This window comes from Toxorhynchites rutilus, chromosome 2, assembly GCF_029784135.1.
Source record: "Toxorhynchites rutilus septentrionalis strain SRP chromosome 2, ASM2978413v1, whole genome shotgun sequence".
In the NCBI taxonomy this organism is placed as follows: Eukaryota; Metazoa; Arthropoda; class Insecta; order Diptera; family Culicidae; genus Toxorhynchites; species Toxorhynchites rutilus.
Window position 1 is genome coordinate 68950345 of NC_073745.1, and position 15465 is coordinate 68965809.

At 35.9% G+C, this 15465-nt stretch overlaps 1 protein-coding gene and 1 long non-coding RNA gene across 8 annotated transcripts in view; one reads left to right on the plus strand and one right to left on the minus strand.

Annotated features, from left to right (window-relative positions):
* The window catches only part of LOC129764241 (uncharacterized), a 65242-nt gene extending 51608 nt beyond the window's left edge, over positions 1-13634 (plus strand). Inside the window, exons 2-4 of the long non-coding RNA XR_008741087.1 lie at positions 13021-13081; positions 13288-13368; positions 13428-13634. This is a non-coding gene — a long non-coding RNA (uncharacterized LOC129764241). The remainder of the gene's footprint in view (positions 1-13020; positions 13082-13287; positions 13369-13427) is intronic.
* Positions 1-15465, minus strand: part of LOC129764239 (nephrin) — a 629638-nt gene that overhangs the window by 44525 nt on the left and 569648 nt on the right. For all 7 annotated transcript variants that reach the window (XM_055763127.1, XM_055763125.1, XM_055763126.1 and 4 more), the window contains exons 11-15: positions 3731-3884; positions 3516-3653; positions 2823-2987; positions 2545-2688; positions 2276-2410 (exon numbers count right to left, since the gene is read on the minus strand). In XM_055763127.1, coding sequence (XP_055619102.1) covers positions 2276-2410; positions 2545-2688; positions 2823-2987; positions 3516-3653; positions 3731-3884 — 736 coding nt within the window. The remainder of the gene's footprint in view (positions 1-2275; positions 2411-2544; positions 2689-2822; positions 2988-3515; positions 3654-3730; positions 3885-15465) is intronic.

Sequence of the window (15465 nt, forward strand, 5' to 3'; positions counted from 1 at the left end):
ATTCGACTTCAGACTTAGTGTTAAAAAAAATTCAATGCCGCGTAGATTTTTTGCTTTATTAATCATTTAATTTTTCAGAGATTTTCAGCCGAAAGCAAAGATATAACTTTCCTTTCCTTTTCATGTTTGTCGATGTTCTAAGAGCTTGAAAAATTGACACAAATATCGCATAAGGATTCCAATGAAGCTATAAAATTGATAATTTGCCAGTTCTGAAACATAAAATCGCACTCGTAGTCAAAACTATGATCCTATTTTACTTTCTTTCATATTTTTTAGGTTTTTCAAAATTTGCTATTTTATAAACCGTGTAAAAACGAAATCGTGTAAAACAGGCACCGTGTAAATAGGGGGATAAGTGTATATTTAGTCCGCAAATCAATGAAGCGGAATTAGTACGTAAGAACATTCCGGTACCTTTTGCAAGTAGTGAAATTTAATGACAGGAACTGCTGCATTGAACCAACGAGTAGTTATTTTTGTGTAAATCAACATCAATTTATACCAGCCCATATTCCTCTCAGCTCAGTAGCTTGTTTGAAAACAACTATCCCAACATATGTGAGCATCAATTGTCCGTCTCTGTTCGAAATTCCATGAAATTGTCAGAAGTTCTTCCAAAGTCACTACTTGCATATAAGGAACTTTCGTACGAATATTTGATTCCGACCAGGGCAGATGTCTGATTTTTTACGTTGATATTTTCATTACATAAAAAAGCTTAGGTATTCTGCAGCCAGTCCATGCCAAACTGATATAGTGGTTCTCAGATTTTCGTGAAAATTGGTAGTTTTGTTCTTTATCGCAAAACATGACCCTTTTTTTATTTTTTTCATAAGGGTGACCATTTCCATTTTAGGGTTATCCGAAAAATCAACTTTTTCCACTTTTTTCCAAAAATGATTTTTTTCAAAAATTCACAACTTTTTTATATTTTTATATAAAATATATTTATATATATTTTTTATATTTTTTTGTGGAAAGCTGAGGATTTTTCACATAACATACGTCGAAACCAGAGAGCCAGTTTTTTGGTTTTTTGAGTTATAATTTTCCAAGCTAACCGATGGTTCGAAATGGTTTCCTCTTTCTTTGGTAATTGCCTTTAATTTGATATGTCGATCATCTGAATCGGTCGAGTAGGTCAAAAATAACGAATTTTTGAAAAAAGTCATTTTTGGAAAAAAAAAATAGGAAAAAGTTGATTTTTCGGACAAACCTAAAATGGAAATGGTTACCCTACTGAAAAAATAAAAAATACGGGTCTAATGTTTTGCGATACAGAACAAAACTACCACTTTTCACGAAAATCTGAGAACCACCATATCTGTTTAGCATGGACTGGCTGATGAAAAAAATATTTTCCAAACGACTTTGACTTTGTGTACATATTATGTGAGCGTGACGTAACTTAAGGGAGAGGGGTGTATGTTTTGCGTTTCTTCTTGTTACATAGCGTGGGTGAGGTCCAAAACCGTATTTTTCTCGTTATGTAATTTGTAAACCACGTCATAGTAGTTGTGCGAACGCACCGGTCTCACTCACACATTCAATCAAACCATCTTCACCTCTCCGTATCCGTATCACAATGACTTGATTACCTTGATTGATGAAATTTTAAAAGTCCCCTTCTGTTCAGAAGAACACACATCGTAGTTAATTTTTTTTGGAAGAGATTCATACTCCGTACAGCTGAGATGAAATTGGTAATATTTCACCCATTTACCATCAACCATTTTGTAACAATGAGTACGATCCGATTATTAATCGATACAAGGAGTTACGAATAATTTGATATTATATATGAAATAATTGTTTGAAGTCCAGTAAGTGAGGCTCCCCAATCGCTCAGATGCGGGATTATTAATGAATATTGACCATCAATTTTGATCAATATTAGAAAGACTAGATAGATAACGTAAATATAAATTTAAAATGAATTAAAAGCAGTACCATAAAATGTAAGATTAATGTAATCGCATGTATCGTTCCGACCGGCGAATTCAACTCCACACATGTGACACAATTCCCGCGTTTCTCGATAATTGAATTTGTGCCTCCGAGTCATTTTGCTCACAAACAGGACACATTCAATCCCTTGGCGTACGCAGCTGCCTGTCGCGCCCTTCCGTATAGGTATCGGCTACAAGAACACGATTGATTGCCATCTACCTAAACCAACTCCTCCACCCACTCACCCACAACACACACACACGGTAAGGATAAGGGATTATAGCAAGGCGGGCGCTCGCTAGCATGCTGGCTTTTTACTTACACTCAACCACAACTGTGATATTAATCATCGCCGCGCCCTGGGAATTGACAGCCTCGCACGTATAGATTCCGGCGTCGTTCCGTGTCAGCTTGGTAATGTTCAGGATGGGACCCTCGGAAACGATCCGTTGGACACCTGCGTTCCCCGTGGTGGTGGAGGATGAAAGCGAGGCAACAAATAAAAACGAAACAAATTTCGAAAGGATTAATCGTCCGCGATTAGTGCGTAAATGGAAGCGTGTCGTGCCTCCCGAACGTCGTCGTACTTACCGGACGATAGTATCGGCTGGCCGTCCTTGGTCCAGGTGTAGGCGATGGACATGGGATTACCGGTGGCTACCATGGCGACGGTTAGCGATTCGCCCTCGACCCCAACGGCGGTGGACGATGGAGGCGGCGAGAATTTGGGCGGATCTGTGCAAGAGAGGCGGAGGGGGGGTTGGAGATTAGAACCGTGCTGAATAGTGTTTTCGTTTGAATAGTAGAAGATATTGCGATGTAAACAAGGGGATGAAACGGAAACAAAAAAGGTAAGGTTATTGACGTACATAGCACTTGCAAATTGACTGCCTCGTGCACACTGCGCTGCAGCGCCTCGTTCGAACTTTGGCACGTATAGACATTTCCGTTCATATCCTGAGTGATGTTTACTTTTAGCTCCAGTGACGACACGGTTCCTCCCCACAGGCCCGGTTTGGACGAGTTATTTATACCTGTCGAGAAAACGAAAATGGACGGTTAGCCGCTGATAGTTACATGCAGTTTCATTCCTTCTCGGTGAAATCGAAGAAGCGGGCCGCTTCGATACGAGCGAGGATGCAAAGAATTAAGTGGTTTAGACATATGTGGGCAGCCTCCGTTCGTTCGTCTCCCTTCCATCAGCGGCAACCCATAATAGTGAAGCCTAGCAGCGGCTCGGAATGGTTTTAAGACCTTGTGTCATGCAATATGTATTGGCAGTTGGTTTCGGGGAACAGGACTGCTGCAACGGGCGAAGCGTGTCACATTTTGCGGCGAATACAAAACCCCCGCTCTTCATGGTTGGTTCGGTTTAGGCTGGAACTTTCTGGCTGAAGCCATTGCGCGTCCCCGTTTTGCGTCACATCCAATATTACTTGCGGTCCGTGATAATTCCGGACGTGTCATTGTCGGAACGGAAGCCCATACATCCGGGCGTCATTCCTGCCCGGATGTCACTCACGAGGATAACCACATACCTACCATACCGTAGGCCTTCTTACCTTGCACTGCGATGCCGTCGCGCCACCAGGATATTTTCGCCGGTGGATTGCTGGAGCTGGAGTCGCAGATTAGCGTTGCCTCCACGCCGGGCTTCAACTCGGGCGGATCGATCGTTATCTTCACGGTTTCGGGTGCAACTGCGAATAGTACGGGGAGATAAGTGTTCATTCGTTCACCAAAATTGAGTTATTAGCGGTTTGCGGCCGATACTTACAGTGCACACTGAGGGTTTTCGTTTCGAACAGTGGAATCTCGGTGGCCGAATTTTGGGCCTCACATCGATAGCGAGCCTGGTTGTCGGTCACGTTGGCCAGGATAGTCAGCTCCGCCGAGACCGATTTGTCCACCGTTTTAATGGCGGAGTTTATCTGCGAAAGAATGTTGCAAAGTTGCAAAACAAAATTAATTCGTTAGACAGCTGGTTCCAATTTTATCTGCCATATTTCATTTCAAGTGGAATCGAAAGATCTCCTAGTCTGCTGGAAACAATTTTACTGCCACATCGATTCGCGCCGAAGGCTGCCACAGATTTTATTTCAGTATGTGAGAAAGCGAAACAAACAGTCGGGGACTGGTTGGTATGCAGCCCCCGAAAAAGAAATCCTATATTTCAAAGTATTATTTTATTTCATCCCTCCAGAAGAGAGTATATACCATCGAGCTGCAATAAACCACTGAAAATTCTCTCCTCGTATCGCAAAGTGAACGGGAATAATAGAAATCCTTCCAAGCGCGCGGCAACCGGGAGGACCTTCCGCCCCACCGCAGTCACACTCGCACCCGAATTTTTATGCGATCCCATTTGCCACAACGAGGCGGAGCGGAGCGGGGGGCTTGAGCCGCGACTAAAACTCGATATTGATTTTGTAATAATAACGAGATATTGTTTATTTTATCGCTATAAATATTTATGGATCCAATGAAATAAATTAAAATTTAATGTCTTTCGCTACGCTCCACTCCACCCATTCCCGGCGGGGGGGAAGACACTGCAGGAAAATTCGTTGTCACCGATTTGCTCTGCCTCTGGCTCTACCTCAGTGTGTCGTTTGTCTTTCAATTTTTCCTCCTTGAGAGAGAAAAGTATGGGCCATTGGAAACGAGGACGGTTTGCCCGGTTTTCATCCGATTTCTTAGTCCCTTCGGACTATATCTTCTCCGGTTATATTGTACGGTAAGGGTTTCTTTATGGTGAAAAGGTGTATCGATGATTGAACGATTGTTTTATATTCAGGGCAATAAAAAAAGGGTCAACTTATGTCTTAGCAATGATTGATTTTTCCGCGGTAGGGCCAGGCAAACTTTGAAGGGGTTAGAATGTCTTTTTGACTTGTCAAATATATCGTACTGAATCTGGAATTCTTGAATTCGGAACAGCTTCGGTTCAGTTCAGTTCAGTGCATTTCACCATTATTTCCTAGATTCCGATCCCCAAGACGATTCTAGTTTGTGACGAATATTCTTTCGAGTTTCCGAATTTCTTTCGAAACAACAACTTCTGGTTAAAAATGTCTCTGAAACCTAAATGGTTACAACCAGTGTTTATCTGAAAAGGTACACATTTTTTTTGTAGAGATTATAGATATTTATATAAAAGTACAGCTAGGTACAAATTTTTCGGAGTCATGAATTAATTAAAAAAATAAAATAAATAACACGTGAAGCTGGTAAAACAGATGGGGCGCAGATTTGATTCCGTTGATTGGATTCTCATGTTGAATCCCAGAAATATTTTCAATCTAACAAGCATCAAACAAGTATTGGAGGCTTTTTCAAGTTTTTATAATGGGCAATGAATGCCATGGCTAAAAATAAATTGCTTCGAAAAAAATCGTTGTTGAACAACAATGGGTTGCTCGAAAAGAAATGTTAGTTCGCTCACATTTTCGGTGTTTCGATTCCTTGTTTTGAAGTATTTGAGTATGCTCCACTGAGATTTTTTTTTCTGAATATATTCAGAACAAGAATAAGCCTCGAAATCGGCTCAGTAACGACACGATGAACGCATTTTTAAGATCAAAAGATTTGATTGATTAAACATCGTGGTCACAGATCGAAAATTAAATTGAGTAGTATGCAATCTAATTTTCGATGCTTGCAAAAGTGAATTTACATTTACAGCAAATGTAGTGTTTGTAGTAAGTAAGTGTAAATATTCAGTTAATAAGTAAATTAGTGATTTTCAACCAGGGGAATGCTCCCCTAGTGGGGAATTTAGCCATTAAAAGTCACATTTATTTCTCTTTGAAGATGACAATGATTAGCGGAAATTGCAACAATATACCCTTAAATTTGCGATCCTTGGGAAATATTTTTAAATCTGAAATGTAATGTTTTATTAAATAACTTCGCAATGTTTGAAAAACTTTCGACAGAGATTGATAATGGAACAGACGATGAAACATTAGCAATAGCATTAGCATTGAGCAAGTTGCACAATATCGTATGTGGTACGAATTCAGAACTGTTAACTTAAAACTAGCCTCCAACCGTTGCTGATGATTGGTAATATCTCTTAGATGAAGACATGCTTTTTCCAACAGTAAATAATTGGCCACGTCCTTGCAACTGCTAAGGAAAGCGAAGGAATGTAAGTTCAACATTTACTTTACTCGGGAATTTAGGAATGTTTTAGTAAGGATGGTAAACCATAGGATACACTCAGCCGGTGTTACTGGCGTAGCTTGTGATTACTATTACTATTATTATTACTATTACTATTACTATTACTATTACTATTACTATTACTATTACTATTACTATTACTATTACTATTACTATTACTATTACTATTACTATTACTATTACTATTACTATTACTATTACTATTACTATTACTATTACTATTACTATTACTATTACTATTACTATTACTATTACTATTACTATTACTATTACTATTACTATTACTATTACTATTACTATTACTATTACTATTACTATTACTATTACTATTACTATTACTATTACTATTACTATTACTATTACTATTACTATTACTATTACTATTACTATTACTATTACTATTACTATTACTATTACTATTACTATTACTATTACTATTACTATTACTATTACTATTACTATTACTATTACTATTACTATTACTATTACTATTACTATTACTATTACTATTACTATTACTATTACTATTACTATTACTATTACTATTACTATTACTATTACTATTACTATTACTATTACTATTACTATTACTATTACTATTACTATTACTATTACTATTACTATTACTATTACTATTACTATTACTATTACTATTACTATTACTATTACTATTACTATTACTATTACTATTACTATTACTATTACTATTACTATTACTATTACTATTACTATTACTATTACTATTACTATTACTATTACTATTACTATTACTATTACTATTACTATTACTATTACTATTACTATTACTATTACTATTACTATTACTATTACTATTACTATTACTATTACTATTACTATTACTATTACTATTACTATTACTATTACTATTACTATTACTATTACTATTACTATTACTATTACTATTACTATTACTATTACTATTACTATTACTATTACTATTACTATTACTATTACTATTACTATTACTATTACTATTGCTATTACTATTACTATTACTATTACTTTTGGTAATTGTTGAAAGAATTGGTTAATAAAATTATATGATACTAAATTGTAGATTGTTATAAAATTATTCCGGCCTTCTGATCGTTGTCATATTAGTAGCTGTATGGAAGGAAGTTTTTAGGAAATTGTGATTAAAGTGAAATATCAATAATGTGGAGGTAGCAGGAACTATTAAACTGGAATCTAAATACAAAACGGGAAACTAAAGGACGTCTAGAAACAGAAATTCGGATTCGGAACCTTAAGCTATGTTTTGAGGGAATTGGTTAGTGGAATTGTAATATAATTGTACAACACTACAGTTGTACTCCGGTCTTCCGATCGTTGCCACATTAGAAGTTGTATAAAAAGAATTGGTTCGTTAAATATCCCGGGATTGAGAGTGGTTTAGTTCTCTCTACTCCTGTAGGTTGAAACCCTCTATTCCTTTTCATCTCAACAGTTGTTTTCTCTACCTGATGTTCGAAAAATGAGTAATATTGCCCACATGATTTAATAAATTTAAATTGAAAATAAAAATATAAATAATTATTGGTTAGAAAAATTATGAGAAACTAAATAAGAGAATGTCACAAATGCATCCCGGGTATCCGATTGTTTATAAACGAGGTGTAGAAATTGTAAGATTTTTTTTTTGCTATATTTCCTTAAGTATCTTAGAAGCATAGGATATATTCAGTCGTTGTTATTGGCACATAAAATGTATCTGCTATGAGATTTGATTAGTAGAATTATATGTTTCGAAAATTGTAGAATGTTACGAATAGATCTTTTAATCGTTGTTAGAATAGAAGCTGTATTCTATCAGTTTGTTAAATATTGATTTTGATGATGGGAAAATCCGCAGGAGTGCTTTAGCTATCTCTTTTCCCGTCAACAGAAACCTTCTCTACACCTTTATCTAAACAATATAATGGAACAGACGATGAAACAGTACAGGAAACCATAAAAAAACGGAAATTTTATAAAGATTATTTAAAAAGATTATAGATCTGGACGTGGTTCGAAATCCCTTTCGACTGGCAGTGACGAAGGTTTCGGATCAATTACAGAACAAACTCATCGTTTTCAAGTGATCGACTCTCATCCTGATATGCGGAAGAAGTGTTACGAGTGTTGTTGTCATTTGGGTAGTATTTATGTGAATCTAGATTTCCTACAATGCTGCTGATGGAAACAAAACACTGTAACAGAGTGCATACCGAAGAAGACATGAGGTGTGCTTTTCGGCAACGTTCTCAAGAATTAAGATTTTGGCGGAAAATGTTCAGGTGCAGGCGCCATACTGACTTGACAGACCTTATATACCTTTTTTGTAATTAGACATAGGTAAATATAAAATCTAATTTGTTGCGAATATAACTTGTATTAGCTAATTCTTTACTGATATGCTACAGACTTTATTTCGAAATACTGAAAAGGGGACACATTGGGATTAAGTTCCGTAAAAGGGGAATGAATCAACGAATTTGAATAATTAATACCAGATCTGATGCGTTTTTTTTCAATGTCAGATTCATACTCAAAAGAAGTTATGAAAATCAAACGTGAAATTATAAAAACGTATGAAATTGAGAAGTTATCCATTTTATGAATTTTGTTCATCGATATAGATGAAACCAATTTGGTATTCGAACAAATCAACGAATACGAATAAAATTTTAAAAAATTCTTAAAGAAATTAGATAAATCAAAGGGAAAGTATTGAATATAATTCGAAAAGTGTTCCATTCATTCACTAATTGGTATAAGTATTGCGTTCTATATTATCAATCGCGAATGTATGTTCAAAAAACAATTTTGGGGGGAAAAGTGAGTGTTCTAAGTTATTCAAATCAAATTACTGATTGTGAGTGGGACGAAGTTAGCCGGGTCAACTGTTTTCTATATACACTCGACTAAAACAAAAATTAGAAGAACCGAGTCGAATTTTTTGCAGTCTTTATTTTGCTATGGTCGTCTCTGTCCATAGAAAAATAGGAAAAGGGAATCCGACATATAACCAAGAACGAGATCTGGTAGCATATTATTGGATCTTAAAATCCGGCAAATGCATTGTTCCGTGATGTCAAGGACCAACATGGATATTCATTAAAGTTTTCATTCTGAATTAGATCATCTCATAAACGATCGATCACTTTCACGATAGTCGATAACGCCGAATATAATAGATAGATAACAGGAGATGAGATACCGATTGAGATAGATAAACTCAAGTCAGTTGCAAATAAATCCTTGAACGAGATAGTCGTAGGTTAACATTGATTTCAAATGGGAACCGATTGTTTTAAACGATAAAGTCACATGTCACATTACCTGACAAAATATATTTACTAAAACTGTATTCTGTCAGACCCGTTGAATACTTGTTGACTCAAAACTTTATATGCGGTTTTCTTGAAAACATTATTTTTTATCCTGGCGTACATGATATCTCAAGTTACACTAAACCGATTTATTTCAAATTTGATATGAATACATCTGCACCCATGACCGAGTGGTTAGCGTCTCACATTATCATGCCGGGTGTTCGGGTTCGATTCCCGTTCTGGCCGAAGGATTTTTCGTCAAAGAAATTTCCTCCGACTTGCACTGTGGTCACGCGTATTCAAGAGCTTGCCCCTCGGAATACATTCAAGGCGTGTTATTTGGCTTAAGAAATCTCAACCAAGTATTGATAAATGACGCTAGTTAATGCATACGTTGAGACGGCAAAAGTTCCACAGGGAACGTTAATGCCGTTCAAGAAGACATCTTCAAACATCTTACTGTCGCATGAATCATTTTTTTTTCAATTTCGCTGTTTATCAAAAAAGCATCGCAAGAAAAAAACGTACATAAAAACAATTAATTTCTTCAAGTGATCGCCTTTTTGATTGAGTTCCATACCATATCGACATCTTCGCTGAGTGAGAATCTATCGTTTTTTTTGTTTCGAATAACCGAATGATCTGGAATCCTATGTGACAGGGCACTGTGAATGTTTTAAATAACCGTACTGGTAGGGTAAGACGGACAACACTAGTAGGGGTAAGAAGAACAATGAAAAGTTGGTGATGGAAATAACATCCAGCTCGCACTCTGTTTCTTTCTTTTTGTTTATTATTTTTCAATGGCTGGACAGACTAACAATGAACGAAAACAAAATTTTTCCTCACTCGAGCCGTAAACTTGAACGCTTGCGTATTATACTATCTGTTCGTCTTACCCAAGCATATATCCGTTCACTCGCACCATAATAAATTTAGACCTTTTAACCTGTATTTATTCCGGTAAAACATCGGAAAACACTTTTTTTTCTGAATGATTTGTTCTATGTGGGAATTTTGTTTGTTTGATATCGCATTGTCTTTACGAAAAATAAGTCTCATTTCAATTGAAAAACGATCGTGGTGCTGAAATGTGAAATGACACATGTCACAGGGAGGGATCAGCGCTAGTCATGCAGGTAAAGTCGACTGAGTAGAGGAATTCGAACGTCGATTTTTTAACAGTTTTCCGGGACACTTTTGGTATACCACAAGGTAATACATTTTTGTTCAGTAATTTGGCCGAAAAGATCTGATGCAATCGAGATTTGATTAACGCATTCTCATTGAGCATTTTACTTCCAGATTTTACTTTGCGGTATGATCCGGTTCAACTTGTATAGAATATAGCATTTCGGATCTCTAGCTTTTTTTGTTGCGTCTCTCGATGTCAACTTTGGGTTCTCTTTGAAGAGAGTCACCATTTTAAATGAGTTTCGTATTATCTTAGGACTTAAGCCGTTATTGCAATATTATAGCGGAACATATTTTGTTGTTTATATTTACCCTAGTTCTGGGATCTGATTTTTTTCTATATTCCCTTTATTTATTTCATTTCATTAGTTACTACTTGTACTTTCACTACTTGTTCTATGATTTAGCATTTTTCGTTTGCTAAGATGAGAAGAACACCTCAACTTAACCTACATAATTATACATTATATACATAATTATTCGAACGAAATGCAATTTTACATTCTGTAATCCGACCAATTCGATTTGGTCTGAAATAAAACGTATTTCGCAATCCGTTCGGCTTCCACGTCTGTTTTACACCAAGACAAGGATGCTATACGTGCATTTTTGCAACTCCAACACAACATTTCTTTTATTTTATGTGTACATCAGGTGTTTTTGCCATTTTTTGGTAAACATAATTAATTTTCAGCACATTTTTTGACATCCTGATTTGTTATATCAAATGAGCTTTAGAATAACAGAAAATGGAACTTGTATTTGTTTATTTCACCCTTCAGCACACGAAAAAGCTTTTTTTTTGCTGAAGATGAAATGTTTTCTGTCAATCACGGTTGCCAACAATAATTTTCAAAAATCAGGAAGAATGAAAATGAAAATCAGGAGGAAATTAGGATAGCTCATACTGGGTTTTCCGGAAAGTTCGTGCCGATTGATGGGAGAAAAAAAGCATTATTTTTATAGGCAAACATACATTCATCCAATTTTAATTGCACAGCTTTGTTCCACAATCTTTCGCCATCTTTCATGCAGCTTAAAAATTCTATCCCACCAGACCAGTTTGCTTTATCATCGAAAACTGCTCAAGGTATTTTTTATGCTGTCCATAGAATCGAAAAAACCTGAACATGTGACTATCTGCAGGTGAAATTTCCAGTAAGTTAGAGATAGGACCTTCCAGTCAGACTTATTCTTGATCAACGTCGCGATTTAGTCATCATCCGTGTCGGTACGAAATTTCCGAATAATTTAATACATTTTCTTCAATAGATAAAACGCATACATTTTTTTTTAAATGCTTACATGTTCTTACTTCTCCTGCTTCTTATACGTCGATTTGTTGTATTTAGATGTTATATGTTGCGAAAACACAACGGAACTTGCATCTTTTTTATTCACTTCTACATAATTCTCAGTAGCTAATATTCCTTTCATTGTTTCCGTACCCAGTCTATTTCGAATCATTGTTTTATTACACTTTGTTTTGTACTTGACCAAACTTCCGTTTGCAACCGGTGCTATGGTGCTATGACCACGCCAATAAATGCCATTCACCAATGAAAAAAATTTTCAAATATTGATAACTCTATAATCCGTGACGTATCATTGTGGAGTGTGAAAAAAAATATTATTCTCAATGTTCATTCATTCAATTGGCATTGAATACATCCAGCTCAATTTTCTGTCGTTGTGAAGCGATCCTTATAATGGATTTTCAGGTGGAATAAACGCACTACGGGGTTTGAACAATCAAAAACCATCATTCAGAATATAACAATTCGAGAGTGCCGATCTGATAGAGAATCTATCTTTCACGTCAACTTAAACTTCAAAAAGTCGACACTGTAACCTCGGAATAAATAATAAATTGAAGAAAGAGCAATCTTTATATAAGTGAGGGCCGGAGAGCTGTATGTAGGATATTCCAACAGTTCTCTTTCCAACAAGGAAAAGTTTGACAGGAATCCCGGTATTATTACGGATAATTTTTCTTGTGAAAGTAAAAGGCTCAAAAATCGGGAAAAACCAGGTTAATTTCAGAAAAATCAGGTCAAATTGAGTGTTTGTCAGGAAATCAAGATACAAGCCAAAAAGTCTGTGAAATCCTGAAAAATCAGGAAGGTTGGCATCTCTGCTGCCAACGCTAGTTTGCGTGTACACTGGAGGAAAACATTAGTAAATGCAACTACCAAATCTTTAGTAGTTGAAACATTGGTAAAATGTACGCATTTTTTGTAAATATTACCAAAACTTTGTAAAACGGATGTCTTATGCAATACACATCCCTACTAAAGATTCGTACATTTTACTTCATAGCATGTGTAACCTTGATTGTTTTCATTTCTAGGAACTGTAATGTGCGTACTTCGCAGTCGTCATTCCTCTTGAGGAAACAAAGCTATTCGGAGGTAAGTTTTTTTTGGTTTTTTTTTATTAGATTCAAATATATGTAACTTCTGTTTCTCTTCGACGAAAACATATTCTCGACCACAAAGATATCGAGAACTTGTTTTCACTGCGGAAAAACAAAAGTTTAATTCGTTGTATTGAAATCTTAATACACCGAATCTTATAAAATAAACTTCAACACAATCCTTTCCCTTTTAATTTTCAGCTTCTAATCTTGGATTAAAATTGCACAGTTGACTATTCAATGTATATTAGACTGAGCATGTGCAACACAAAGAAATCTCAGGTAACTACATATATTTCATCACAAACCCATATTTATAATTAACCATAATCATACATCAGGAAACGGGAGAGCAAATAATGTGGATGAAATGTACTGCGATATGGTCCCATCAACTGCAAACTAATCAGTTGTTCCTGTCCTAAAGGATGAAAATGTGCAACAGTAAAAGGAGCAAAACCTTGATGAGTGAGGGTTTGAAAAAATATATGAGATTGATTCGGTCGAGGCTGCGATTAAATCTGCACGAGCAATATTTAGATGTAGAATGTAGGATGTAGGAAATTACTGTGTAAAAGATAATGTATGATTGAAGACAGCTTTTTAAATAAGAATTAATTATCAACAACATAATGTCATTATCCCTTATCATTATCTCTTACAAATAAAAAACAACGTTTTCACTGATGCTGCTCCAATGGTGGGCCAACATGCCCACCATCCTACAAAAACAATGCCTACCAATTTCCTTTTGTAAGATGTACCAATGATTAGTAGGGTAGAAAATGACTAACGAATTGGTAACATTTACGAAAAAAATCGTCATATATACTAAATTTTCCTCTCAGCGTAGCTAGCCAATATTCACATAGTGTTGCATTTGCTTACAATTATGAGTCAGGTTCTGCTGCAGTAACAGAATGTGAATCGTTCATTTTGAGCTAAGACAAGACTACACTGAGAGAAATAATTAGTAAATATAACGAATTTTTTGGTAAATACTACCAATCTATAGTCATTTTCGACCGTACTAATAAACACATATGTCAAGCAGAACAATGATTCGGAAGCCCAATATCGGCTACATTTTCTCGCCGAAAATGCACGTATCAGAATTATATCCTTATTATACCTCCGTATTGCCTTATAGGAACAATGAAAATGGTTAATACGCGCTTTTCTCACCAATTTTCAGATATGACAATATCCAAGCTTACTAATGTCGAGTAAAATATACTAATCTCTGGTAGGGATGCGGGTTTGTTGACAATATGTACAAAAAATTTGTACATTCTACTAATTTTGCATTACCAAATGTATTTAGTAGTTTTCGACCGAGAATTTTTCTAAGGGTAGGCGATAGGGGGTCGATTTCGGACCAGCTGCTAATTGGTCAATTTTAAAGGGTTGCCAATAATATTTGAAAATCGCTTCGACATAATATACTCATGGTATGTACTCTCACACTAGTTTTCGTGATAAAGCATCACAGAAAAATACAATGTGTTGTGATATACGCAAAAAGTTTGCTTTACAGCATTCAAATGTAACCAATTGATATAATATATGATACGAAAACATATGTTAGGGACGTGAAAAAATAGTCTTCAGAAACTTTATCTCATTTGAACACTTGACATCTCGAGTGGTTCGGCATCCCTGTTGCTCGCACTGGGTGGAAGAGTAGTTTTCGTCCGAGGATTTTTCTAAGGGTAGGCGATAGGGGGTCGATTTCGGACCTGCTGCTAATTGGTCAATTTTAAAGGGTTGCCAATAATATTTGAATATACCCTTCGACATAATATACTCATGGTATGTACTCTCACACTAGTTTTCATGATAAAGCATCACAGAAAAATACAATGTGTTGTGATATACGCAAAAAGTTTGCTTTACAGCATTCAAATGTAACCAATTGATATAATATATGATACGAAAACATATGTTAGGGACGTGAAAAAATAGTCTTCAGAAACTTTATCTCATTTGAACACTTGACATCTCGAGTGGTTCGGTATCCCTGTTGCTCGCACTGGGTGGAAGAGTAAAGGCTGATTTAGACGATGCCAGTCAGCGCTCTAGTTGAAGTATCCAGTGAATAGAGAACAGACACTCTGTTCAAGATAGAGGCCAATTACTTGTTCGATACTGGTACAAGTAACTTGAACAGAGTGTCTGTTCTCTGTTCACTGGATACCTCAACTAGAGCGCTGACTGGCATCGTCTAAATCAGCCTTAAGAGTAAGAAGCCAGTTGTCACGTCTTGTCTTAAGTTTTGAGTAGTTCGTATGACTCTGCTGCTTAATGATGCATGGAAAAGTTCGATATGTGATGTGCTAGAGGCAAAGATGAATATAAACTTTTGCACCGAAACCCATC